The sequence below is a fragment of the Periplaneta americana genome, chromosome 10, assembly GCF_040183065.1.
Source record: "Periplaneta americana isolate PAMFEO1 chromosome 10, P.americana_PAMFEO1_priV1, whole genome shotgun sequence".
Classification (NCBI taxonomy): domain Eukaryota; kingdom Metazoa; phylum Arthropoda; class Insecta; order Blattodea; family Blattidae; genus Periplaneta; species Periplaneta americana.
In genome coordinates this window covers 17,972,887-18,000,454 of record NC_091126.1, presented here as the reverse complement: position 1 = coordinate 18,000,454, position 27,568 = coordinate 17,972,887, and the positions used below count along the sequence as shown (strand labels likewise).

At 39.1% G+C, this 27,568-nt stretch overlaps 1 protein-coding gene across 1 annotated transcript; it reads left to right on the top strand.

The window, feature by feature from the left end:
• On the top strand, nt 1–27,062 carry LOC138707497 (uncharacterized). The gene is made up of 6 exons (XM_069837004.1): nt 1–157; nt 4,279–4,391; nt 6,421–6,756; nt 10,307–10,382; nt 14,966–15,074; nt 16,552–27,062. Exons 2-6 carry the CDS (start codon nt 4,286–4,288, stop codon nt 16,639–16,641), a joined length of 717 nt encoding a protein of 238 aa, XP_069693105.1. The 5' UTR covers nt 1–157; nt 4,279–4,285; the 3' UTR covers nt 16,642–27,062.
• Nucleotides 27,063–27,568: the final 506 nt, after the last annotated feature.

Genomic DNA, 27,568 nt, shown 5'->3' with positions numbered 1-27,568 from the left:
TAGCGAGTTTTTAAGTATCGGGTTGGCGACATTGGTTATGGAGGTAGCGAGATTTAACGGTTTGTGTTCAAATGTGCTTTCATTACTAAACTGTCAGTATAGTGGAAACCTTCGTGCAGTGTGTTAGCATTAAGGAAAGCGGTTGTAAAGCGGAGAAGTGAGTACATAACCAAGAAAATGATTTGTAGGTTATAAGTTGGTCTTGATGGAATTCGTTTTGGCGGGAGAATAAGTTACCTGTCATATTTCTTGTGGAAGTTTTTTTCCAATTCGTTTAATGATTAGCATTGTAATTACTTGAATGCCTTAATTTCATATATTTTAAAATATAATACGCCCGGAGTTTATCTCGAGAAAATATACGGGTTTCATGTTTACATTTATGTATTTATTTTAGGTTATAAAACATGTATATAGTTGAATTTTATTGTGGTTACGCAATTCAGGGAAATTTTCATTGTATGTCAGAACTAAATTCGTACATATTGTGTTTAAATTTAAAGGTTCTTTAATCTGTTTTGCACATTCCGAAAAGATATGTGATGTAATAGGTTACAGAAAGTGTACTTGAATTAATGTATGTTCAAGGTTCGCTTGTGCAATCCCGGGCGCTAGGGTTTCGTATCATACACAGAAACAAACTAACCTAAACCTACTACCGTTGTAAGCAGGAGTCTGTTCGTTTTCTCCGCACATCAATTATTCAAACTATGCAGTAAAGAAATCGGTAAAGGTTCAATATGTGTGCGCCACTAGAAAACATTCCAGAAGTACTTTGAAAAGCATTAGTATTTATAGTGTGGTAAAAAAAAGGTAAAGGTATCCCCGTAACATGCCATGAAGGCACTTGGGGGGAATGGAGGTAGAGCCCCATGCTTTCGATGACCTCGGCACTGGAATGAGGGGGATAAACTCCAGAACATGGATTGCACCCTTTCCCTCTTACTTCAAAAATTCCAATCCTGTGCACACAAAATAAATTATTGGCACTGAAAAGTGCCTTTTCGTAAATATAATGATGCGCATTCGACAAACGCAGACAAATCTGCTCTTTTTAGTATTTTAAGACATGATTTGGTAGGTGCAATCCGTGTTCTAAAATTTTCCCACTTAGTCACTCATAACGAGTGGACCTCTGCACATGTGTGTGGACATGGTCCCACTGTCATACATCTATGACGCAGTGCATGAGGGTAGGCTACTAGAGGGAACCCAAGAGGTGCAACTTAAACTGAGAGGATTCGATCCGACATTGAGATGGGAATCCAGTGTGGCTTAGTGGACAGAGCATCAGCACGTAGAGCTGAAAACTCGGGTTCAAATCCCGGTGCTGGAGAGAATTTTTCTCCATTCCACTCATCTTTCATCATATGATGACGCAGAATATCTGCACGGAAATATCGTATGTATTTCGGTACATCATAATAATATGAAATATACACCTACTCTAATCTAACCTAACTTAACCTAACCTAATACACAACTAACCTAACCTAACCTAACCTGTCACATAATACTACACACCTGTAGTAACATTCCTCACATTTAATATAATTTTGTCTGCATGAAATGACGGCCCTATTACTGGTATCGGTAGCCATCTAGTGGAAGTGGATCGCAATTTCAGGAGGAAAATATGGCGACTTTCATAATAATTAGGTTTAGTTTGTTCATTGTATGTTTTGTGACATATTAAATGTGTTAATGTTCGCTTCCCCCTGTGGCCGGCCAGCAAGCGTGGAGCATTAGTTAGCGACGTGTATCACTCCTCAAGCTTATCCTACTCATTTATTTTTATCACTTGAGTACTAACCTTGTTACAAAAGATGCTGAAAGTGGTGTCTATCTGCATTGATGCATTCTTGACATCTTCTGATAAAATTTCCGTTCACACGTGGCCTTGAGAATTTTTTTTAAAGTGTTACAGTAAAGCAAACTGATTGTTGAAACAGAACGCAATTAGGTCAGGTGACTGCAAAATGATGGACAGCTGTTGAGTTATTCTTAAGCACGTGTGGCAGCACATTGGTAGGCTATATTATTGGGCGGCCGGGTAGCTCAGTTGGTAGAGGAGCTGGCTACCTACTGGAAGGTCCGGGGTCTGATCCCAGGTGGTGACAGGATTTTTTGTCGTTGCCAAACTTTCAGAACGGCCCTGAGGTTCACTCAGCCTCGTATAAAATTGAGTACCGGGTCTTTCTCGGGGGTAAAAGGTGGTCAGAGCGTGGTGCCGACCACACCACCTCATTTTAGTGCCGAGGTCACGGAAAGCATGGGGCTCTACCTCCATGCCCCGCCAAGTGCCTTCATGGCATGGATACCTTTACCTTTACCTATTATTATTATTATTATTATTATTATTATTATTATTATTATTATTATTATTATTATTATTATTGCTACACTGCGTGCTTGCTGTTCATCGCTCGGCTGCAGGGGGAAGCGAACACATTATATATATATATATATATATATATATATATATATATATATAGATAGTACAATAAAATTGAAATTTGTTGTGGTTGTGATAGAAGTATTGAAAATTGGTTTATAGCGCCACATTGACAGTGAGAAAAGTGTGCAGTATTCGTTCAGTGGCTGGTGGAAACTCTATCTTGACTTGACCTTATTATTATATAATTTCATGTTTATAGGCATAAGAGATCATTTTAAAGATATGGTGGAAAGGTATGATATATCACTTAAAGGATTTACTTCTCTGTCAAATTTATATAGGAATGGCAAAGCAGCCTAGGTGTGTGACAAGGTTAGTGGGTTAGTTGGGGGGGGATGTATAAGTAACTAGCCTACTAATGTGACAAGGTCACATATATCCACTCAACTAATCCACTAACTTTGTCACATACCTCGGCCGCTTGGCCGTTCCTATATAAATTTGACAGAGATAGAAATAATTGCTTTCATGTTTCGTGTTTTCCGCTTTTATTCTCTTTTTCAACATGTAAAACCCAAAAATTGGCGATTTTGAAGAACAATATTGAGCCTATAAATTTGGCAGAGAAGTAAATAATTAACCACTTAAATAATCCCCTCAACTATCCCACTAACCTTTTCACATACATTCCTTATGGGTTAAATAAGGGAATAGCCAAGTGATATTAAGCCAAAGTATGTGAAGAGGTTAGTGGGTTATTTGAGGGAATTATTTAAGTGTTGACATCATACCTGTCCATCGTGTTATTAAAATTACTGCATAAGAGTTTTAAATCACAGATATGATCATAGAAAATGAGAAACACATTTATTTCTGGACTAATATCATTGATAGTGAAGCAAGAGAGTTCATATGGGAGATGTGTTGTACAAAATTAATACGTCTGGAGATTGGGTAATTATGTACTAACCATCTTCCCACAGTAGAGATCTAGGGCACATACATATATTACCAAATATATACATACAAGGTGAACTGTAAGTAATGGTATTAATTTCAGGAGGTTATTCTTTGAGATATTTCAAACTGAAATTTGAATAAATTTATGCTCGTTTTTGCTTTCTTTTCGAAAAAAGAAATTGTTTTGTAAGAAACATTTCATAGAGTGTTTTGGGAAAGCCATTGATTGAATTCCCAATAAGTTCAGTAATTGAAGAGAGCAGTGTATTATGATAATAAATTGAGAGAATTTTACATTTGCCCTTTAAATGGGCAGACATTTCATTCGGACAGATGCAACTTTTCATTCTGCACAAGAATTTTACAATGATTCGATCCAAATTCAGTTCTGTGTTCTGTCTAACAGAGTAATGGGTAAGTTTCGAGAAGACGCCGGTCTTTTACAAGGTATGTGACAAGATTAACGGGTTAGTTGAGGGGATATCTAAGTGACGTGAGGCTGAGGAATATGTGAGAAGATTTCAATGATCTTAAATCATTTTAATCACGTCGCTTAGATATCCCCTCAACTAAACCACTAACTTTGTCACATACCTTATAAAAGACTGGCTTTGTCTTGGAAATTACCGAGTAATGCATTAGCCATACCTCAACCTAATTCGGAATGTAATTTTTGTGAAGTGTGTTAGTAAAGATATTTTGAGTTGTTTTGTATTCTTATCACGCTTGGGAGCAATCTTCACTTTTCTGTTAATCTTATTTCTGTGTTTGAATATATTTTGTAAATAGGTGAAACATACAGGGATTTGTTTTTACACTTACAGTGAAATCATTGTAAGAACTTGGCTGACATTGTTACATGAGTTTATTATCAGTAATTATCTTTCAATTTCTGTATCTTCATCATTATTATGTGATAGTTTCAGAATGGCTGACCAAGATGGTGACATTCAGGCCTATGTGAATGGTCTGAGTAATTTTCAACTCTATACCGTCCTAAGGGCAAGAGGACTGCAAGTTGGACCAGTTGTTGGTAGGCTCATGCTTGTATGTCTATATCTTCAGCCTTCCTTCTCTTACAGTTTTAGTGACATGAAATTTCCATCCAGAAAATCTATTGCGATTTATGAAAATTGACGTAAAAAAAAAGAGTTACAATCTTTCACCCACCAGTGAGCTATATTAAAATAAACAATTTTACGAAGATATATACTTTCTCAATTTCTTAATAAAATTCAACATTCACGCAGTAGCATTTGGCAAAATCTGTTGGTGGGTCGCAAGTGGTCACATGTTGGCATACTGACAGGTTTATACATGCTTTCCTATGCAGACTTGTCCACTCCATCCTCTACTGCTTAGTTTCCTTGGGATAGACGCTCCACACTACCACTATAAAGCTGAGGGAACATGACTACCTGGGGCCAGCCTATATATTGTAACCAATTTTAATATTGTTTCTCTATTTACGAAAATCGGAATTTAAAAGTTGAAGTATACTTTAATACTTTGACGCAACTTAGTCCATATGTCTCATCTTCTTCATGACTACAATAGTTTGTCTGGAAACATGTAATATTTAATTTTCCATAACTAACAGCGATTGAGTTCTAACATTACAACTACACTGTTTTCGCTGTAAGAAAAATCCTAATGTAAACATACGCACATTGCTGTCGTATCCGTGATTGGCTCCCAGCTGAAACACTCACATGACGCAGGAAAATATACTTCGTATTTGGAAACCATAATCTTGTATTATTTGAAAATATAAAATTGAATTATAGTTAAATGCGATGAAACATATAACTTCACTCATTTATAAAACACTATGTAAAAGAAAAGCTACTTTTATATTTTGTTATGTACTATGAACGCGGATGAATACAAACAGTAATACCGAGGTAGTCTGTTCTTGTAACAAGCTGGCGTCACTTGAACTCCTAGTTGTTCACGTAAGCACGTGGTACTGAAGTAAAGCTTCTGCATCCTCGGTGTGTGTGGTTATTAAACATAAGAGTGGAAACCCTCTCAAAATCGGAGAAAAGCAGTCTTAAATGTATATAATAAGTTAAGTGAGTTTTAATTACAGTAATTATAAAGTAAATGTTTCCTAAGCAAACGAATGCATAGTAGTGAGGTTAGGCCTACTTGATGAGTAACGGCAAATGTTTAACATGAAACAGAATGTAAACAGTAGGTGGGAACACGTACTGAGAATCTATGGCGCCAAACAGCGGCCAATGAAGCCTCACTTCGGTCACGTGCTGTTGTTTATATTAGGATTTTTCTTACAGCGAAAAGATTATAGGCAACATTGCTTAAGTGCGAATGGCTTGTGTTGTTCCAGGTGGCTAAAAAGCTGCGACCACCATGAACTAAGTCGCATTAAGAGGAAATAGTACAGTAGTTTATAATGAGACTTTCAGAAAATTTCTCCTTTTCTTTATAAACCTTTGTCTTGCTTCAGTATTTCACCTACACCAAAACAAAAAATGCTTTTACAACTTTTATCTGTGCACTTGGATGATTCAGAGTGGTGGAGGAATGTATCACTATAACTCACAGCAAAAACGCCAGATCAAATGTGCACTCTTAGTGTTGCTTTCAGAAGAGGGGATGAATTATTTGTAAGAGGAAATTGTATTTTATAAATTATTGTTAGAGTTTCTGGCTTTATTCTTTATTTTATTTTAATATTTGTATGATGCTTAAAAATACAGTTATGTCCTTTTCTTTTAATTTTAACAACTGGTGTTTCTGGAAATGGGATAGAGTGGAAGGCGTGTTCTATGCATGCATAGAGTTTTCCATCCCCATCTTTCATACTTCTTCTGTCTTGCACAAAAACGAATTTGGAACGCACAAATAAAGAAACAAAACTCTAATTTGATCCAAAAATGTATGTAATAATAGATAAATAAGAATTTTTCCTTAGCACATTTGAAATGTTGTTCGAAATTTTGTCTTATTTCATTTTGAATATATTAAAATTCTAGACATAGGATCACAATTATCAGTAAATATGTAATTAAACTTCATGTGATAATTGTGATTTTCAGCCTCCACACGCCAGATGTATGAACGTATTCTTTATGAAATCTTGCAACGTGAACGAGGAGCAGGTGACCTCATGGTTGGTGATCAGATCTCTGGATCGCCAGACGAAGCAGCGACGCAAAGTCTGAGAAGAAGGTATTCAGAATCAATGCTCTCTTCCCGGGAATCTCAAAATGCAGGTGCGGCTGTGCCTGAACCAAGTTGTTCATGGATGGGTGCTGGCAGTTCTGCTGAAGAAAGGAGTGATGAAGCTGGAACTTCTACAGACCAGATTCCTGTCAGGAGCCGGCTTACACGACAGCGTGTTGGCTCAGCTATAAGAAAACGGAATGTCATTGGTAAGATTAGAATTTAATATTGATAATACAGTGGAACCTCAATACAACAAATTTCTGGGATTAGAAAAATCGTATTGTTGTATGAAATTTTTCACAAATTTATGTTCTGAAAAATAATGTGGTAGAAATAAGTGTAAAACTTTACATACTATGAAATAACATTTGCTCACCATTTGTCTAGGCTACCCTGCTTGATTTTTTCTCCAACTACCAATTTAATGTAAGTAATCTCATGTCTGTCTTTGAAACTTCGTAGACAACTACTGCTTGCTTTGAAGTTCAAATGCAAAATTAAGTGCTTTTTGACACACAATATGGCCTGTTATAGGAATGTTAAGTGTCCTTATTTCAATAAACCATTTTAAGGTAGCTTTTTCAACAGTTTTAAAATGTTTACATTCAGGGTTAATTTGACCACTTGTGTTCACTGTGTAGACTCCTACTTTCCACCTCAGTCTGCTTCAATCCCGTATTTAAATCACTAAATGCAGCTAATTTAGTCTCCAAACTGATTTGTTGTTGTGTTACACCTGCCGTTGCTAACAACTAACCGCGAATGTAAAAAGTTCCAGCAATGGCATAAACCATGAAGGTAAACCTTGTTAAGGATCATGTGTCTTCGAAGCAGGTTGTAACGCATTCCTTGCACAGAATGGCAAGATCGTTGATGAAAGTGAAAGACTGTAGATGAATAATGGGGAAACATCTGTGAAAGGACAATACCAAGTGAAAAGTGAAGTAGTGTTGAACATGGAAACCAATTAAATTTAAAAATGAATTACAATTTTTTAATTAGAGTTTCTCCAAAATTTGACTATCATTGTAATTATGGAGAAAACTTAAAAAAAAATAGGAAATACACTGGAACGGTTAAATGTACAGTTGCGACAGGGCTTTTTTGTCATATCAGATTTCATTGTAAGAAGGCTTGACTGTACAATGTAGGCCTAATTCACACACTGTTCAATGCATTTGTTGGACTCTGGCTGTACGACTCTAGTGGTAGCAATTGGTGATATATATCTCTGTATGGTGCATGAAGAGAGGTTCGTGGACTATATTTTACTGAAGTACAAGTTCCAACACATGGCATAGCATTAATCAACTAATGTATAAGTTCAAACTTTGTTAGCAGAAAGCTTCACGACATTTCGGCAGTTTCCAAATTAATTTTCCAGACAATCTTTAAGAAAATTTGCACAGCAGACTAAAATTCTTGTTTTCACTCAGAGAGTAACCACAAAACTGGAATTTAGAATTTACAAAGTGTCAGAAGTGCAAAGTTAAATTCCTAGAGATCCTGCCACCAGAATCGCTTATTGCATTTGGCTTCTTCAGTCAGTGGGCACTGTCAGTTTAAATTTTGAATTAATTTTATTTTCTTATGAGGTGTGGTTTTATTTGTTTGGAGGAGTTAATTCACAAGTCCCACACCGTGGCGTCGTGGTCTAAGGCATCCTGCCTAGGACTCGCGTCACGGAATGCACGCTGGTTCAGGTCCTCATGGGGGAAGAAAATTTCTCATGAAATTTCGACTAGTGTATGGGACTGGTGCCCACCCAGCATCGTGATGCACTTGCGGAGCTATGATAGGTAGCGAAATCCGGTTGCAAATGCCAGTTATAACGGCTGGGGGGATCATCGTGCTAACCACAAGATACCTCCATTCTGGTTGGATGATCGTCCACCTCTGTTTCGGCATGTGGGCGTGAGGCCAGCAGCCGGCTGGTTGGTCTAGGCCCTTCACAGGCTGTAGCACCACAGATTTTATTTATTATAGTTAATTCACAAAGTAATTAGTATTGGCTTAATAAAAAGCCAAAGCTAATTCACTCTGTTGTAACCCTTCCTGCACATTCATGGTCCATATATGATACACTGTTCAGTGGTTGGACAACTATCCATTACTTGTACTGAGAATACATCTATATGTTACGAAAAAAGAGCATGGACTGGTGGGATGATGGAGGCATTCCGTGATATTGTGAGCAGATATAGCTGGTTACAGGTGGCATATTGTTTCCAAGAAACATATCAACCAAAACTTGAATTGCAGTGTATTTATCGGATTATAAGAACTTTCATTACAGCTTTTTCTGTATTACCTCCAACCCATACCAGTGTGTCCCATCTAATATAATCGTTGTAATGAGTTCTCAAAATGTTTGTATTTGTCCCAAATTACTAATAGAGTTGTAATAAACAACAAAAGTAATTTTTTACATTGGTAGACAAATCCTGGGTGCCAGGTCACTGAGACATCTATAGTCCCAACACTGTTATTTCTGGCGTGACTCCGCCCCTTTGCTTACGTCTTAGAAAGTAAAGGCTCTATAAAGTCTACTAGTAGTAGTAGGTAGGTAGTATCGTTCGCCATTTTTGTTCTCACATTGCCGAGCTACCATACGAGGAATCTATTTGCCACACCGTTAAACATTATCATGTCGTAGCTCCTATGATAATAAATCAAACGCAATGTAATTCAGCAAATAATTGAGCGGCAAATAAAGTCTTCGTGTGCTTTCTGCGAATGCCAAAAAAAGAGCTAAAATGGCTGGCAATTATATTAAGTATTTATCGAGCCTTAAGAAATGAATCTGCGAATCACAAGACACACACGTTTAAATGTAGCCGACCTGCAACGCGATTGGCTGCCGGAAATTAGAGCGACGGGACTATAAAAATGTTTTTGTGGTGCCTGAGATTTTTTTATGGAGTTCAAAATTTTTATTACTTTTATGTTGCTGGGATTAATACATAATGTTAATAAAAGTGGTTTAAAAAAGTAGTTCGAGTGTGTAATGTGTTCTATTAATTAATTATAATATATTTTAGTAAATGTGTCTTTATTCTAACTTGAATGGTTTTCTCATTGGATGTGCGGGTAAAATGTAGTGGCTCCTGAAGAAAAGGGGCTGGCACATGAACACTTTGGAGTTTTGTCTATCCCTAGGCTTTTCTTCATTGTTTCTAGAAGTAACTTCTCTTGATTATGATGGTAACAATATCTGTTATTGTATTGGAAGCTTGTTAAAGATTTCCAAAAACAAATTTATTGTATGAAATATGTATTTCAATATTATAGTATCCACATAGTTGCTGTAAAAAGGATAATGTACTTATGTAGGTCCATGTCAATTGAATAACTGATAAGAGGATTGTGGGATAATGGGATACATGACACATTTTAATTTTCTATAGTTCCCTGAAGGTGGAATGAACAGTTTACAAAACATTGAAACAGTTTCCTTTACTTGTGTTTGAATATTCTGAAATTGTATGGACCCTAACATTGAACATTATCCTCTCATGTGAACCATATTAATTTTTTTCTGAAATACCAGTTCGCACTGTTTAGCCACATTCCATGGACCTGAGTATTTGTTCTCTCATTGATTGTACTACTTATAAATTGCAGTTGCCATGAAAGAGTAGTCATAACAAGCTCGTAATAAACAATTTACACGATTTGCATTCTGTTTAACTAATGGGGATTGGTATAATTGAAATAAAGAATTTTAAACATTTTTATTCCACCATTTGTTTACAGATCCCAGCATGCAGCTAGAACTGGCAAGACGCTATGGCCTCACATCTCTGTTACCTCATGACGAACAGCGCTCAGAGTGAGTGTCCTCTTTCATAAATAAATAGAGAAAATTTTAAGTTAAAAATTTATTTTTATCTTTATTACAGAAACATGTTTTCAAAAGCCAGAATTACTTGTAACTGTAGGCAGATCTGTGTGCTGTGCTATGAGGTCTGTCCACAAAAGTATTCAGCCATTATAACATCAAAAAGTAGCCTACAAAGAACGATGTCACATTAGTCCACTTCAGAGCTCACACAATTATTTCAGCACCCATTTCACTTTCAAAACGGTCTGTAATGCCCTCTTTTGCGACTGTGTTAGCTGTCTTGTCATATTTTCCTTAATCTCGTATTGTCTGCAATTCCTCCCTTTTAGTGACAATAGCAGAGAGCCAAATTTGGTCTTACAGACCTGGGTTATACGATGAAGAAATGGCAGATGCATTGTCATGATAAAACTGCCAGTCACCACTTGCAAGCAGCTGTGGCCATTTTCTTCTTAAGTTATCAGCAGCCTCAGACAGTGAAGAACTTCGAAATAGTGATCATTTTTGTGTCCTTGCAGTTGCTGCATGGTCTATACCATTGACATCTGGTTCGAGTCCTGTCCAGAGCTGGAAATTTTCATCGAAAAATCCATTGTCTATCCAGGAAATTGTGGTGGGGAAGGTCGCAGTTGGGTTTTTTGCTCAGGGTTCTCCCACTTCATCTGATCTCCATTCCATCCTCACATTCATAGCATTTCTCCGATCACTGGTTGGTGACATGTGAAAGGGTCAGGTTACAGGAATTCTGCATTCAACCTGGATATATAGCAAACCTTAGCGAGAATGCACCTATGCAGGGGTTAGTGTAAACTTCACTATGATGGACATAGTACTAATGGTTCACCCTTTGCCTTCAGGAGGAGAATGAAAATGGTGATAATTTTTGTCTGGTCTAGAGGACTGTACTTATTTTAGACAACACCTTTCTGATGGAAAGAATCAATATAACCTTGAAGTTGCTCCGAGTTCGCCATGCTTCCTCCAGATGTGGAGAATCGAGCACCTTCCATTAAGAAGATGGAATTTCTGTTTCAGGGTCATAGCTACAGACTCATGACTCATGCTGGTAATCGCCGTTTTGAGGAAATATTGGTCACTGCTAATGGTCTTATATAACTCCTGCGTAACTTCAGCATGAAATTACTTCTGTTCTTGTTAAGGTGCGTACACACTTAGCGAACAAACAACAAACAAATGCATTCGCTGATTGAAATCGGAACGTGTGTACATCGCAGCAAAGGCAAACCGATCGTTTGGTTTTCCTTCGGAAGTGATCCGTCTCTTGTCGGTACATCAAAGGAAGTTGGTATTTGTTGTGGACGGGATTTGCCACTAGCTTGTAGTTTGTAGAAGAATGCAGCGCTTAGTTCAATTTCACCAACAGGATGTCGAAACTTGAGTAGACGGAAGATGCTGTTATAAATCTTATTAATGCATATAGGGAGCAGGAAACTTTATGGAATCCCAAGCATCCTACTTACCACAATAAAGTAAGGAAACATGATGTTTGGGAAGCTATTGGAAAGATGTTCAGCTGCAAGATAGGCAAGTCGAACACGTGCAAAATTTGAAAATTATTTTTGTTTATTTATTTTCAGTGAATACATATTTTTCGTTTATTGTAGGGAGCAGAAGTCAAAAATAAAACTGAGTCCCTACTGACATCATTCCGGAGGGAAAGACAGAAGTCCACAAAAAGATCTAGAATAGGGAGTGATGAAGTGTAAGAGTCAACTTGGTTCGTGTATAAACATATGTCATTCCTTTTGGACAAATTGACGCCCAGAAAAAAACAAAGCTCCAACCTTGTGCACACAAAATAGATTATTGGCGCTGAAAAGTGCCTTTACGTAAGCATGATGTGCATTCGACAAACACAGACAAATCTCTCTTTTTAGTATTTTAAGATAATTATTGTCAGTGAGGGATCCGTATATTGAAACTTTCCCGTCTTGCAGTTGTACCTTAATAAAATCTTTCAGTTCCTCAATTATAGCTGTACATACTTGTGGAACAATCCTGGTAATCAGCTTTTTCGACACTTTGAATAAATACATTAAACTTGTATACAAATCTCATGTAGCAAGATATCGAAGTGTTAATGCTAGCCTTTCCTGAATAGGTATTGCTTCTCGTCAGCCTGTGTCTTTCTTGGAAATTTTTGGCCATATTTTGCACAGTTATATTTCGAAGTCTGTTTCTGAAATGTGACAGAAGTTGTGAAACTGTCCCGATTCCATTCGACGTAAATCATGAAGCAAGTCCCACTATATTGATTACGACTTTCGTAGAGTGGCGTCTGCCACCATCGCCTTTTGGTTATTAACTTTCTTTTTATTAAACTGCCTATAATAACAAGGCTGCACTTGCTATAATTATATTTTCGTCTGCTATTATTGCAGATAATCAGCAAACGTGAATGTTTTGTGACCATTTGCTGATGATTTGTACGTTGCTCCAAATAGCGAACAAACAACAAAATTTTGCTTCATCATTAGTTCGTTGTTCGTTCACTAAGTGTGTATGCACCTTTACAGGAGCTGCAGAACGAATTTTTTGCCACAAGTATAATGCCAAGATCGTTCATGGAAACTTTGAAAACAAAAGTTTATTTAATCATCAGATCTTTTCTAATTCTTACACTGTCAATTGCAATTTTTTTTTCCTTCATTCCAGCCCACATGAGTTAAACATTTTCAAGTTTTGTCTTTGTTCAAGGCTTTCCAGAATTAATGTTGCTTTCAGTGGATTCCAGGCCATCTTTGAAGTGTAGGCTTCATTCATTGAATCATCTAAAGCTCACTTAATCACTGAATAAGTTTCGAGGAAGAATGTAACTGGTTGGAAGGAAAACTTGATACTGATACACTTGCTCTGTCACTGTGAATAAGATGATCACACAGTCTACAATAGTGTTTCACTCCCAATAGAATAACCCCATGGAGAGTGACTGTTTACAGTTGTTCGTACCCCTGCCTGTCAAGTATGAGTTTCTGATAGACTCTGTGTATGTGGATATTTTGCATGACTTTCCTCGCCTAGAACATTTCTCTGCCATCTCATGGCATGACAACAGTGCGACTAACATATAGCTTCTTGCACTCAGTGTCACTGAGCTGCTTTTGAACCTAAGCTGACTGACTACTGTATGTGTGTCTGACTGCTGCAAGTGTATCTAGTTGGTGGCTCTGTTCTTTGGCCTTTAAATCCAAACAAACTATTGTTGGTGTGTAGACCAATGCTGGATGCATATCGACTTATGTATGAGAAGGAACCAGTACGTCAAGTAAAATAGACAGTGGTATGAAAAAGGGAGATGTGGCGAGAAAGTGTGGGATCAGTGTGTCGAGTCTTTTTATGTTCCTCAATAATAGAAAAAAAAAAAAAACTGAAGAAATTCTTGATTGATTCCATAGAACCAATGCAAAAGAAAAAATCAGGACAGCAAGGTTTCAAGCTGAAGATAAAGGTCTAAGTTTCTTATACAAATGATTTGTAGTGTTGTATACAGCTCGACCAAGTTAAGTCTGCGAGCCGAGAGGGGAAGTTGGAGACAGTTCTGTAGTGAAAGGAGGCGGTAATGAGAGGAGACCAGTACAGTCTCATATGACAGCAAAGTTTTCTTACTGCGCTTCAGTTCATAGAGCGGTAACAATTTAAGACGCTTTGAAATAGACTGTACTTCTACTTCTGCTTGACATTGAGGTTTGGCATTCTGATTGGCAAGCGTGGGCATAGGAGAGAAAGTTGCATGAGGGGGGGAGGCTGGGAGACAGTGTAACTGTTGCCTTTATCTGAAGACAAGGACAAAAAATGCGTGCGCTCTGTAGTGTATTTTAAACAATGTGCACACATTGAAATCTGAGCGTCTAGTGACCTATGTGGCAACTGTGTTTTGCCTCTACATTCCATCCCGATATCCCCACTCGCAGACTTGTCTTGGACAAGCTGTATGTGTGTTTTTATTAAAATACCACTTTTCTTTCCTTTAAAATGTGTATGTTTACTCAGAAGGAACACTACATACAGTATACAATATTCACATGGAAATATGATTCAAATTTTACTTCTATGTTTGATGTGATTAACATTCAATAATGCTGTAAAGGAACTTTTTTCCTTCATTCCAGCTACTAGAGTCTTTAAAGGTAATGTTTATCAATGCTAATGTGACTAACGATATTTCGTTACAATGAAATAATCTTGTGTGTCCTTTCAAATTTGTTATAACATTTTACTATATATGCCTCCACGTCAGTTCTTCAGTTAGTGAAAAATCTGCATGTGAAAATCACATTTTAGATATATACTTTTCAGAAAGGAAATTGTCAAACAAACAGTAGTGACAGATCTCAAAGCAATTTTTGCACCTTTAGATGATGTTTTTCCTTGTTTGCTTTTTGTTGAATTGAGTTACCCATAGTTACAGAAATGTGAACGAATTATGTTTCCAAGAAAAGTGTCTTATGCCCAAGTGCTGGTCAGTAATGTACATGTATTTGCACTCCATGTTATACAGTGAAAATTTTATTACAAAATATGAGACTGTTTTCTTTCTCTTGCCTTGACAGTGAAAATGAATATGCAGAGCCAGGCAGGCATTACTCCAGACTGCAGCTGGTGTTTTGCTCAGTGATAATATTCCTCATTGTTTGCCTGATTGTCTTGCTACTAATCTCGGTAAGTAATACATATGTAGGTATGTGTGTATGCAGGGTGTTAAGAAAAAAGGGTCTAATATTTTTAGAGGAGATAGTACAGTATTCACAAAAACAAACCAAAAAAAAAAGTCTAACAGACATGGGTCCTAAAATTAGTATCTTTGAAGAAACGAGGACTGTGAAATTGGTATCGTAACAGCAGCATATCTTTCAAATATCTCTTTGCTTGTTTCTTTTCTGGATATGTCATATCTGCCTGTTCACTGCATTGGAATAAGTAGCGAGCAAGAGCTCACATTAGAAGATGTGCTGTTGTTACAATACCAATTTCACAGTCCTTGTTTCTTCAAAGATATTTATTTCAGGACCCATGTTTATTAAATTTTTCTTGTTTTTATGAATACTATCTCCTCTCAAAATATTGGACTCCTTTTTAACACCTTGTATGCGAGGTGTGGAGATTACATATTTTTAAGATGGTACCACAAGTTAACTACAATGATGTACAGCCTTAGATGTAGAAAATTACTGATCTTCTGTAGCTTCAATTTCTCCAAATTCACTTCGGGCAGTGCCTGGTTCACACTACTAGGGAAAAGAAGTATATCTTGCACCTGATTTACTTCTTGAATATATCTTTGTTATAGTTTAGTTACAACACTTGACCTATAAACAGACAGAAAATGCAACAAACAAACAATTGTTAAACAGAGAATGAATATGATCAGTATATTTGAGTTTTACATGACAGCTTGTAGCTACGCTCAAGAAATATTCCTTTGAGGATGAATTTCTTAAGCATGCGGAATTGTAAATATTTCACACAGAAGAAACTGTATTCATCTCTTGAATATCTTATCAAAGATACCCAAATTTGTTGAAGGAAAGTGAACATGACATACTTAAAGAATAGTTTGCAAATTACCAAAGTTATAATTTTCCTGAAATAATTGTAAATGGACCTAGAATAGATATAAATTGGAGAAAATTGCTAATTTTATAAAATAAAAGTGTAAAAGTAAAATTTAAAATATTTTGTAAAGTTGCATTTGCTGTACTGAGTGTGTCTCGCAGTAACACCTACAGAAAGAGTTCTTAGTGTTGTGAGAAAGAAACAAATAGAATTCATACCTACGTTAAGCACATCAACATTGGAATTACTTCTTATGCAGAAATTAATACTTCACAAGGAGAATTACTTTTCAAGAAGAAATTTGCAAAACAGCTGTTAGATGTGCAAAACATGCAACAAAGAATGTTTTATCGCAGATATGACAAGTAACTTGTAATTATATATGCGATTCAGATCTGACCTACAAAGGGGGAGGAGGGATGAATAAATTGTGATTACTCTTAACTCATTTCAAAGGTCGGGACCTCTGCATGCCCCACCCAAGAGAGAGGGGGCCAAGAGATTCTTTTAAATATATAATTAAATAACAGATTTTCATGTTTTGAAACATTATACTAAGGTTTTTTTTTAATCCATGTGGCAGGCTTCAGAAGGTTCTGATCCCTATGAAGAGATTGAGGCAGCCGCAAAGCGAGCAATTGAAGAGAAGAAAGAGTTCCGGCCATCCGAATAACTTCAGCATTTTAATTGAATAATGGCCCATCCAACTGCTAGAGAATTTTCAGATTTGCAACATTAATAATTTCTTATTATTAATAATAAAGTATTGCATTAATATTTAAGTAGTGCAATACTGCGTACAATGTACGTCAATCTTTCTTCCTGAAATCCCTACGCTCTATGAATATATGTATGAATTACATGTTAACTGAAACCTGTCATTTTGAAAATAGTTCGGGATGGGCTGTTGGAGTTTTAATGCGATATGCAGCAGTCATATATATTTTATTTAAGGGTTTAAATTTCTTTGTTATAGACACAGTGCTGGTACCATTTGCCAATAAAGTTGCGTATCATTTTATTAATTATAAATATTATAAAATGTATTAGTTCCAGCATCGTGTAGCATACGGCACCTATATTCCAGAATTTTGTGTTCATGTATTTAATTTATATTTAGTCTTATTATTTGATTTCTTACTTGTTCTTACATTTTATTTTCTTTCTCAGTATTTATCATAAGGTTTTCTTTTGTATTTGATACATTCAGTAGTTTCTGTTCATGTACAGGCCCAGAAACAAAATTTGGGCCACCTGAATTTTCCAAAGCACTGAGCATGTGCAGTATGTTATAACTGGAAGTTGGAAAATTCAAGTGGCCCAAATTTTGTTTCTGGGTCTGTACGTATTTGATTCCTCTTCAGTTCTGTTATTTTATTTTTGTTCGTTCCTGTATGCATATTTCAGTAGTTTTGTTTAGTCTTTTCATTTCTTTTAATTTGAAATAGCTTATGGCCTTAAATTTCAGTATGTAATCCTGTTAGTTTTTGTTCTTAATTTATTATACAGTGATTTAATTTATTATTTATATATTTAATTTCAATTGGTTTTTTATTCATTGTATTGTAGTACTTTCATTAAATATTCTAAATTTATTCGCACAAATTTTGTTTCTGGGTCTAAGCATTTCATTCCTCTTCAGTTCTGTTATTTTATTTTTGTTCGTTCCTGTATGCATATTTCAGTAGTTTTGTTCAGTTTTTTCATTTCTTTTAATTTGAAATAGCTTATGGCCTTAAATTTCAGTATGTAATCCTGTTAGTTTTTGTTCTTAATTTATTATACAGTGATTTAATTTATTATTTATATATTTAATTTCAATTGGTTTTTTATTCATTGTATTGTAGTACTTTCATTAAATATTCTAAATTTATTCGCACAAATTTTGTTTCTGGGTCTAAGCATTTCATTCCTCTTCAGTTCTGTTATTTTATTTTTGTTCGTTCCTGTATGCATATTTCAGTAGTTTTGTTCAGTCTTTTCATTTCTTTTAATTTGAAATAGCTTATGCCCTTAAATTTCAGTATGTAATCCTGTTAGTTTTTGTTCCTAATTTATTATACAGTGATTTAATTTATTCTGTATATATTTAATTTCAATTGGTTTTTTATTCATTGTATTGTACGTTCATTAAATATTCTAAATTTATTCACAAGGCAACTTATTTTCATTCTTCGTAAGTGTTTTATGTTCATTTGTCAGAAATAGTTTATCTCAAAATAGATCCTTTGTGTATGCAATGGAAGAGCTACATTGCAAACCATATATTGTCCAAAAAATTTAAATTCACATGAGAGACAAAAACAAAATACTCCTAAAGTCACTTAAGATTTAGTTATAAAAAACTTTCTAGTGTTATATTGAAATTAAGATGGTAAATCATCTTAGTTGACTAGTTTAGACTGCAATGCTAGTCACCTTCAGATCTAGTGAGGTTCTTTCTCATTTTCAGTTTCTTCTGGAGTTGTTTTGGTGGGGGGGGGGGTGCAATTAGAAAGTTGTTTTTATACCTAAATCTTAAGTGATATAAAGTGTCAAGTGTGTAATTCTATACTCTTTAAGTATTGAACACAACATGGGAAAAACATGCTTCAATCTTAAAGATTATATTATCCTGAATTAGATAGCATGAAGAGTGAAATCACTTCGGAATTGTTGTTACTTACGACATTATTGGAATTTAAACCATTGCAGGTCTGACATCTCATTACATACAGAATAGAGAAAATGCAAATTGATTAAAATGTAGAGTATAGAATATATAAAACTGAACAACTTACAGAAAACTAAAAAAATGATTGAAATTCAAAATATCAAATCCAGAACAAATTAATTATGGTTTAAATGTCAAAAAATACGAAGGTGAAAAAAAGAGGGTTATGCCATGCTGCAATTTCTGGCATCTCTGATACAATTTACTAAAAGGTGTTCTGAATTCTTAACACATTTGAATGATTCAGAACCATAGTGGGCGAGGCACCATTTACTAAAACCGTAGAAAACACGGGTTAAAATGAAGTTATCACCATAATTCAATGGAAACATATTGTATGATGACGCAGAACATCTGCATGGAAATATCATATGAATCGCTCCATGCAGAAAGGGCTTCAGTCCATTAGACCTGGTTTTGAGAAAACTAAGGAAAACTGTCTGTACTTTGTATTCCTTTCTGCATAGAACTCTGAGCCTGATGCTTCAGTTTCTGTCTTTCCAAGCATTGGACTGAATATCTTTCTGCACAGGCTGATGGAACCATCCATAAAGATATGATTTCCATCGATATCTCGTTTTTTTTTAAATTTGTGACTGAAGCCCTTTCTGCATGGAGCGATTCATATGTACTTTGGTACATTAAAAAAAAAATCAGATGGCGCTTATTCCGTCGGATCCTGGCCAACTAGTCACTCATTACGAGTGCACCTCAGCACATGTGTGGACTTTGGTCCTAGGTTCATAGATATCTATGATGTAGTGCAGAGGGCAGCCACTAGAGGGAACCCAAGAGTTTGAACTTAAAACTGAGATGATTCTTCCGAATCCGGGGTGGAATCCGGTGTGGCTTAGTGGATAAAGCGTCAGCACGTAGAGCTGAAAACCCGGGTTCAAATCCCGGTGCCGGAGAGAGTTTTTCTCCATTCCATTACTCTTTCATCGTATGATGACGCAGAATATCTGCATGGAAATATCATATGTACTTCGGTACATTAAAATAATATATAAGTAATATAAAGTATACACATTCAAACTAAATGATATGTCAATCTTCATTAAACTATGGTATTCACTTAACTTTAACCTTTGCTTTCTCCATTTTTAATAAATGGTGCTTGACCACTATGGCTCTGAACCCTTAATTTGTTGTCTATTCGGGTATTCAGTCAAACAATCATGACCCAATATTAGTCGAAAGTTAGCTACTGATTCCTTTCTTGGTTTGTTACTAAATTATTTTCAGCTACTGTATTTTGTATGTTTTGCCCTTTTTTCCTTTTGATTTACCAACTCTGTTTTATATGTTTCCACAATTTTTTGGTGAACAGTCTTTTTGAGTGCCTTTGGTGGAATAGGTTTTTGGCTGAGAAATTAACACATTAATGTCCGTAATTCCCTGTGGAAGAGTTTAGTGTGATATTTCAATGATGTGTTCTTGGAAGTATGGGCAAAACGAGGTGTCTCAACGATTAGTGGCATAAGGGGCTAATGAAGTTCTTGGAAGAACTGTAAACACCATAATTTTATCTGTGTACCATCAACCTAAGGTTCCACTCTAGGCACTAGCATTAGTGTGACTATATTTTGTTACTCGAAAATGAATGCAACTTCAGTAAATACTACATGGCAAAGCAAACCTCCAACATGGAAAATATGTGCAACAACAACAACGATGTGACATCATCTTATCGTAACATAAACAAATACTTGGTCAACTGCAGTGCCCTAACCTACAAGACCAAGTCGGAAATTCACCTTGTTGGGTAATAATTTTTTGCTGTATTTTGCCATTACAAATTTATACCTACCATATGACTTTACACTCTGTCATTATATGAGATTTAAGGGCTATATCAATTATATTGAACACCAAAAAGTCATTACGCACCATGAAATATTTTGAAGCAGGAATCAGCATGATGTGCAGGATCACACTTACGAGAACCAAATACACGAAATGTTTGATGCTTGAAAGTTTCCTCGATTATATGGCCTTTACGTTTATTATGTACTTAATCCATTGCTACGGAAAATGACAAGGAGTGTCGGACCTCTGAAACTAGCTGGGAAATCCTAAAACATCAGGAGTTGAAACACATATTCAAGTTTGTATTAAAAAATGGAGATGTCATTCCCAAGCCATCCTTAAACACAAGTGATACCTACAGACTCAAAAAAATGGCCCCACAGTTTCTTAGTATGGATGCTACAGTGGTCAGTAGCTACAAACTGATCCATAATATTAATATTGTATTGCACTACAGGATCTGGACTGTTGACAGAAAATTTCTTACCTTGATTTCTGGAATATCTGCTTGCTTTTTTTCGTGGGAATAACAGTGTGATAATTCGTGAACATTGTAACGACACTGTTATCGTTCCATCTAAATACAAGCAAATTCTTCCAAATAGAGGATGCCATATCACCTCGCGCTGTTTCATTCAGCTCCTTCCTTCTATCAGGAAGATTCATTGAATCAGTAATACTATTTTCTCATAGTTTCAGTGCCTTGAGCTATCAATGGTAAGTTCTTGCATAAGTCCAGTAGATGTAAAAAGTTTGTCAAATACAGACTTTCCTTGTGGTAAATACACATGATGAACTATACTCAACATTACTGCCTTGGATTTGTAAGTGCCCACAGTCATCTTTGTTGCCATACAAATTCGAACTATTGTAATTAAATTGTGATAACTTCTACATGCAATTATTTGTTAATATAACGAAATTACAATTATCCTTATTAAATGTATATAATGTAAATTACAGTATAGGAGTTTTAAGATATAAAATATTTATATTGTTACTTTAATTCCAAAACAATAATGTTACTTTTATTTACAACAAGAATTACTTTCTATAACCGAATTTAAACACTCCCGTCAACAATGGGTATTTCACACCACACAGCAACACAGTATTCGTTATTGCACTCCACAGACGACAATAACAATTCACTTGGATTATTGAAAACAACAATGTACTCCTAATCTCAACTGATGTTCACAAAGCACTATTTACAAAACAGAACTGTCATTCTTCTAGCTCATTCACTCAAGTTCACAGTATATCGAACTCGAGACTTCCAGAGACAGTCCACTGAACTTCGAACTCAAGACTTCCAACTGTGTTGCTTCCGCGTGGACGCTCACTGCTGCTTCACAAACTCAAGTCGAACCCCGGTCTCGAAGGCTGCTTCACAAAAACTGACTGGCTTGCTGTCCAAACTAAAACTGGCTTTGGCCTTCTTCGCGTCTTCTATTTATTACCAAATCATAGTTCTAGAATGTACTGCATCGAGTGTCTTCCACCTGCTTCTCGCGGCTTCTGTTTCTGGACGATTCTCGGTCTCCCCATCACTCGGATTCCAGACGTTCCCCTTACATCCGTTCCCTCCAGTCCGCGCGGCCGCAGTCTTTCTACCCTTCGCTGCGCCACAGTGCCCGCCGACTTGCGTCTTTCTCTTCTCCGCCACCTCGCAGAGCTCGCCTCGTCTCGTGCCCCAGCGCACCCTCCCTTCTGCCGGATGCGTGATCCACTCTTGAGGCAGCGAGAACTTTCCATCGTGGTTGCCACATTGCTCCCTCCTTAGGGCTGTCCATCCTAGACAGTCCAGGTGTACCACCATCATCTTCCCTCGGGGTTGTTGCTGAATGCGGTACATCAAGTCGTTGATCCGGGTCACCACGCAGTATGGGCCATCCCAGACACGCTGCAGCTTCGGTGATTTTCCTTTGGTCCTGATAGGTCGATACAGCCACACCAGGTCTTCCTTCTGGAATCCTGCTGAGTTGGCTAATCTGTCATAGCGCACTTTCATCCTGTTGCTGGCCATCTTGAGGTGCTCTCTAGCCAGTTGATGGACTCCATTCGACTTCTCGGTCAGTTCTGCAACGTAGTCAGTCACTGGCTGGTTGATGCTGGGTGGCATGCCAAACAGCAGATCACAGGGCAGGCGCAGCTCTCTTCCGAAGACCATGTTTGCCGGTGTCATCCCTGTTGTATCGTGGACCGAAGCTCTGTAGGCCAAGAGGAACAGTGGGAATCTGGCATCCCAGTCTTGCTGATGGTTGGATACCACCTTCCGCAGGTGCTCTTCTACGGTTTTGATGTAGCGTTCCACCATGCCTTCGGACTGTGGGTGGAGGGGAGTGGTCCTGGTTTTATGCACCCCCAGACGAAAAATTCTCCCATCAGGTTGGATTGGAAGTTGCGCCCCTGATCACTATGCAATTACCGGGGTACCCCTAATCGGCAGATGAAGTTGTCAAGTAGTGTGTCTGCCACCGTCGAAGCCTCTTAGTTGGGAATCGCATACACTTCTGGCCATTTTGTGAAATAATCCATGGCTACTAGCAGGTAGCAGTTCCCTCGATCCGGGAACGGTCCAGCAACGTCGATGGCGATTCTTTCAAAAGGAGCTTCCATGTTGTACTGCAGCATGGCTCCCCTGCTGCATGTCCTCGGTCCGCGACTAGCTGCACATTTGTCGCATCTTTGGCACCATTGTTCCGTGTCGGTTCTCTGATGCAGCCTGTAGAACCTCTGCCTTAACTTGTCCAGCATCTTGTTGGCTCCCAAGTGGCCTCCAATCACGCCAGCATGAGTCTCCTCCAGCACTTCCTTCACCTTGCTCCTGGGCAGGACAAGTTGTTCTATGCGGGTCCTTCCATTGGCGGACTCCCAAATCCTCTTCAGGATACCGTCCTTGATAGTGAAGGATTCCCACTGGGTCCAGTAGCTCTTGTAAGTGCTGCTACGGTTGGCGATATTGGCCCACACTGGTCTGTGACCGGACTCCACATCACGCAGTAGCTGTCCAATGTTTGGGTCCTTCAACTGCTCCCTCCTTATGGCGGTGTTATCCCATCCTGGGCTCGGCTGGGCGGCGATTGCTCGGACTGCATGGGCGCCATCTCACTCTTCTACTTTCAGGCAGTGTTTGCAGCCATCTGGGCACTGGCGTCGTGATAGCGCATCAGCATTGGAATGTTTCTTCCCTTGGCGGTGTTCGGAGGTGAAGTTGTACTCATGCAGACGTTGAACCCAACGGGCGGTCTGCCCCTCCAGATTCTTGAAGCCCAATAGCCAGGTAGCCAGGTGAGTGCAGAATGGTCTGTCCTCAGATGGAATTCTTGGCCATACAAATATTTGTGGAAATGCTTCAGGGCTTCCACAATGGCAAGAAGTTCTCTATGGGTGATGCAGTAGTTTCTCTCAGGCTTGGATAGTGTTCGACTGAAGTAGGCAATCACCCTCTCTTGCCCGTCCTGTTCCTGAGAGAGTACTCCACCGATGCCTACATTGCTAGCGTCCATGTCGAGCATGAACTTCCTTCCAGGGATGGGGTATCTCGGTACAGGAGCAGTGCAGAGTGCCTCTTTCAGCAACTGCAAGGATGACTCCGCCTCGTCCGTCCATTGGAATTGTTTCTCCTTGGTCAGCTGGGTTAGAGGCTTAGCGATGTTGGCGTACCCAGCAACGAACCTTCTGTAATAAGTGCAGAGGCCAAGAAAGCTGCGCAACTCCTGCTTGTCCTTTGGTCTCTGACATCCTCTGACGGCTTGCAGCTTCTCCGGATCCGTGGCCACTCTGTTGGTCCCTACTACGTGCCCCAGGTAGCTGACCTCCTTCTGGAACAGATGACATTTCTTCAGGTTCAACTTCAGCCTGGCTTGTCGCAGTCTCTCGAACATTTTCCTCAGGTTCGACTGTTGTTCATTGAAGGTCTTGCCGACCATGATGACGTCATCAAGGTACAGCAAACAGGTGTCGTATGTCAGGCCTCTCATTACGGACTCCATTAATCTCTGGAATGTAGCCGGGGCGTTGCAGAGGCTGAACGGCATAACGGTGAACTGTCATAGTCCCTGGCCTGTAGAGAATGCCATTTTCTCCTTCTATAGTCCACGCAGAAACGCAGGTCCCTATTCTTCACCAGCACCACGGGTGATGACCAAGGGCTATTGGATTCCTCGATGACCCCTCTTGCTTTCATGCCCTCCAGCTGGTTGTCAATCTCCCTCTGTTTAGCTAGAGGGACACATCGAGGAGGTTGTCTGATTGGGCGAGCATTTCCGGTGTCGATGCGGTGCTGAACTTTCTCTGTTCTCCCGTAGTCATTTTCAGACAGGCTGAAGACGTCCTGAAACTCTGTCAATAGATCGTGAACTTGTCTTCTTTCTCCTTTGCCTAAATTCTCCGCCAATTCTCGATCCAGCTCTTTCAGTGGTGGGTCTAGATCTGGACGTGATGCAGTGATGTTTCTTGTTATCTCCTAGGGACGTCACAGACACTACCGGCTCGACGCTGCCTAGTACAGTTCTACTAGGCACCTCCTTGTCCCGATTGGTGACATTTAGGATCCTCACTGGTAGCACTTTCTGGTTTGGGAGTCGGGATCTGGCCACATAAACCCCATCTATCGGAGTTATTTGCAAATCGAGCAGGTTTCTCTTAGGCTGTCCATCCAGTCATGCCATCACCACCATCTCGCAGCCTGCTGGGATTATCACCTGACTCTCCAAGGTGAGTCTGCTGGCCATTGGTTGGCCTTCGACGTCCCTCAGGAACACTTCATCCTGACCAAAATGGAGTATACGGCGCCAGACGTCCACCATCGCATAGAAGATCCGCATGGTGTCCCAGGATGACGTCTTCAGTGATGTTGGCGACGAACACCCACATCTCCAGTCTCCTCTTTCCCAAGGTCAGATCCAGGAAAACCTCTTTTTGGATGGGCAGGCTCTCGCCTGAAGCAATACGTAGCTCATATCGACGCAGCGGCGTCCTCCCAGGTAGGCCATGCATGACTTCCAGTCTGGCGATAGTGAGCGACGCCCCAGTGTCTACCAGTACTCTGCATGGGCGGCCTCTTATGCATCCGTCAGCAATCAGCCCATCATCGCATCTTCTGTTAACCATCTTCAAAATCAGCCGAGGGGATGGTGATGACGGCGCCGACGTGCCCCTCCTCGCATCGGCCCCTTTTAGTTTTCCTGTCTGTGACCAGATCGGTCACAGTCCCTCCTTAAGTGTCCAGGTTTGCCGCAGGACCAGCAGGTGGGCACTCCTCGTCTCTGTCGCTCGGGTGACTTCGGTTGTTGTTCCTCCACGTCGGCCATCGCGACGCTCCTAATCTGGTGCGATGCCGAGACGTTCGCCGTCAACAAAGCTTCGTTGATGGTGCGATGCTCGGCCAAGAGTAACTGTTGTCTGCCGAAGGTGTAGACCGCCTCTCCAGCGACGAGGTTAGGAGGTAGGCCCCTGAGGGCCTAATGGGCCAGTTGTTCCACTGCCATCGCAAATTCTTGTAGGGACTCGCCTGAATGTTGGACCCTTGTTTTCAGTTGAGTCCTAAACGCTGCTGCAAGTTGATGTTCACCATATTGTCCCTCCAAGGCCGCCATTATCTCAGCGGCTGTCCCATCTTCTGGAACACTGTGAAGAATCTCCGACGCCTGTCCCTGAAGCGCAGCCAGCAGCTGAGTAGTTTTCTCTGCCAGCGTCCACCCATTGTGCTCTGCGATTGCCTCGAACTGGCGTCGGAATATCGTCCAAGACGTCGTACTGTCGAACTTCGGCGTCTTGACGTTCCAATGTCTGGCTGCAGGCGATGGTTCCACCGGGCCACTATATGGGGTCCTCAATTCTGTTGCCGAATTTTGCATGACTCGAACTTCCTCGGCGATTATCTGTTTCTGTTCTCTAGCCTGGCGATCCACCAATGCGAGTATGTGCTTGTTTTCCTCAGCATTTTTATCTAGCAACTCACTTGTCTGCTCTTGACGATGCTCGAGAGCGCGAATTTTGCCGTCGAAATGATCGACGTCCTGTCTTAGTTCGGCCACTGTCTCGTTTATAGTTGCAAAATTCTCGTTTAATTTGTCAAAATCGGCTTAAAGTTCGTCTTTCACAATGGTAACAATTCCATCGAAGTGCGTCGAAACGCTAGCGATTTGCATAGCGACGTCACATTTAATCTCCGTTTTCACTTCACTTATATCGTTCTTCACCTCACTGATATCGTTCTTCTTTTCTGCTTTTACTTCACTTATGTCGTTCTTCACCTCACTGATATGTTTCTTCATTTCTTTGATGGCTTCCAGGATCTGCTGTAGGTTCTCCAGTATGTCGACAATGTCCCGTTTCTGACACCAAATGTGACTTTGATTCCAAAACAATAATGTTACTTTTATTTACAACAAGAATTACTTTCTATAACTGAACTTAAACACTCCCGTCGACAATGGGTATTTCACTCCACACAGCAACACAGTATTCGTTATTGCACTCCACAGACGACGATGACAATTCACTTGGATTATTGAGAACAACAATGTACTCCTAATCTCAACTAATGTTCACAAAGCACTATTTACAAAACAAAACTGTCAGTTCTCAGTTCACCATATTGTCCTTCGAAGGCCGCCATTATCTCGGCGGCTGTCCCATCTTCTGGAACACTGTGAAGAATCTCCGACGCCTGTCCCTGAAGCGCAGCCAGCAGCTGAGTAGTTTTCTCTGCCAGCGTCCACCCATTGTGCTCTGCTATTGCCTCGAACTGGCGTCGGAATATTGTCCAAGACGTCGTACTGTCGAACTTCGGCGTCTTGACGTTCCAATGACCGCCCTCACTGTTGTTTTTCGAGGATGACCAGACCTTGGTTTATTGTCTGTTGACCCTTCTGAGTTTTTGCCGCCGAACTTACGAGTTGTTGTGATATACCAAAATCTTTAGCAATGCTAGACTGTGATTTTCACTTCTTCAAAGCATTTAAAACAGCTTGTCTCTAGTTCTTCTAGCTCATTCACTCAAGTTCACAGTAAATCGAATCCAAGACTTTCAGAGACAGTCCACTGAACTTCGAACTCAAGACTTCCA

Bases quoted from the DNA above. Each gene is read 5' to 3' on its own strand.
- LOC138707497 (XM_069837004.1), top strand. From the start codon at position 4,286: ATGGCTGACCAAGATGGTGACATTCAGGCCTATGTGAATGGTCTGAGT. The intron at 10,383-14,965 runs GTGAGTGTCCTC...TTGCCTTGACAG, and splicing joins CATGACGAACAGCGCTCAGA to TGAAAATGAATATGCAGAGC. The intron at 15,075-16,551 runs GTAAGTAATACA...TCCATGTGGCAG, and splicing joins TTGTCTTGCTACTAATCTCG to GCTTCAGAAGGTTCTGATCC.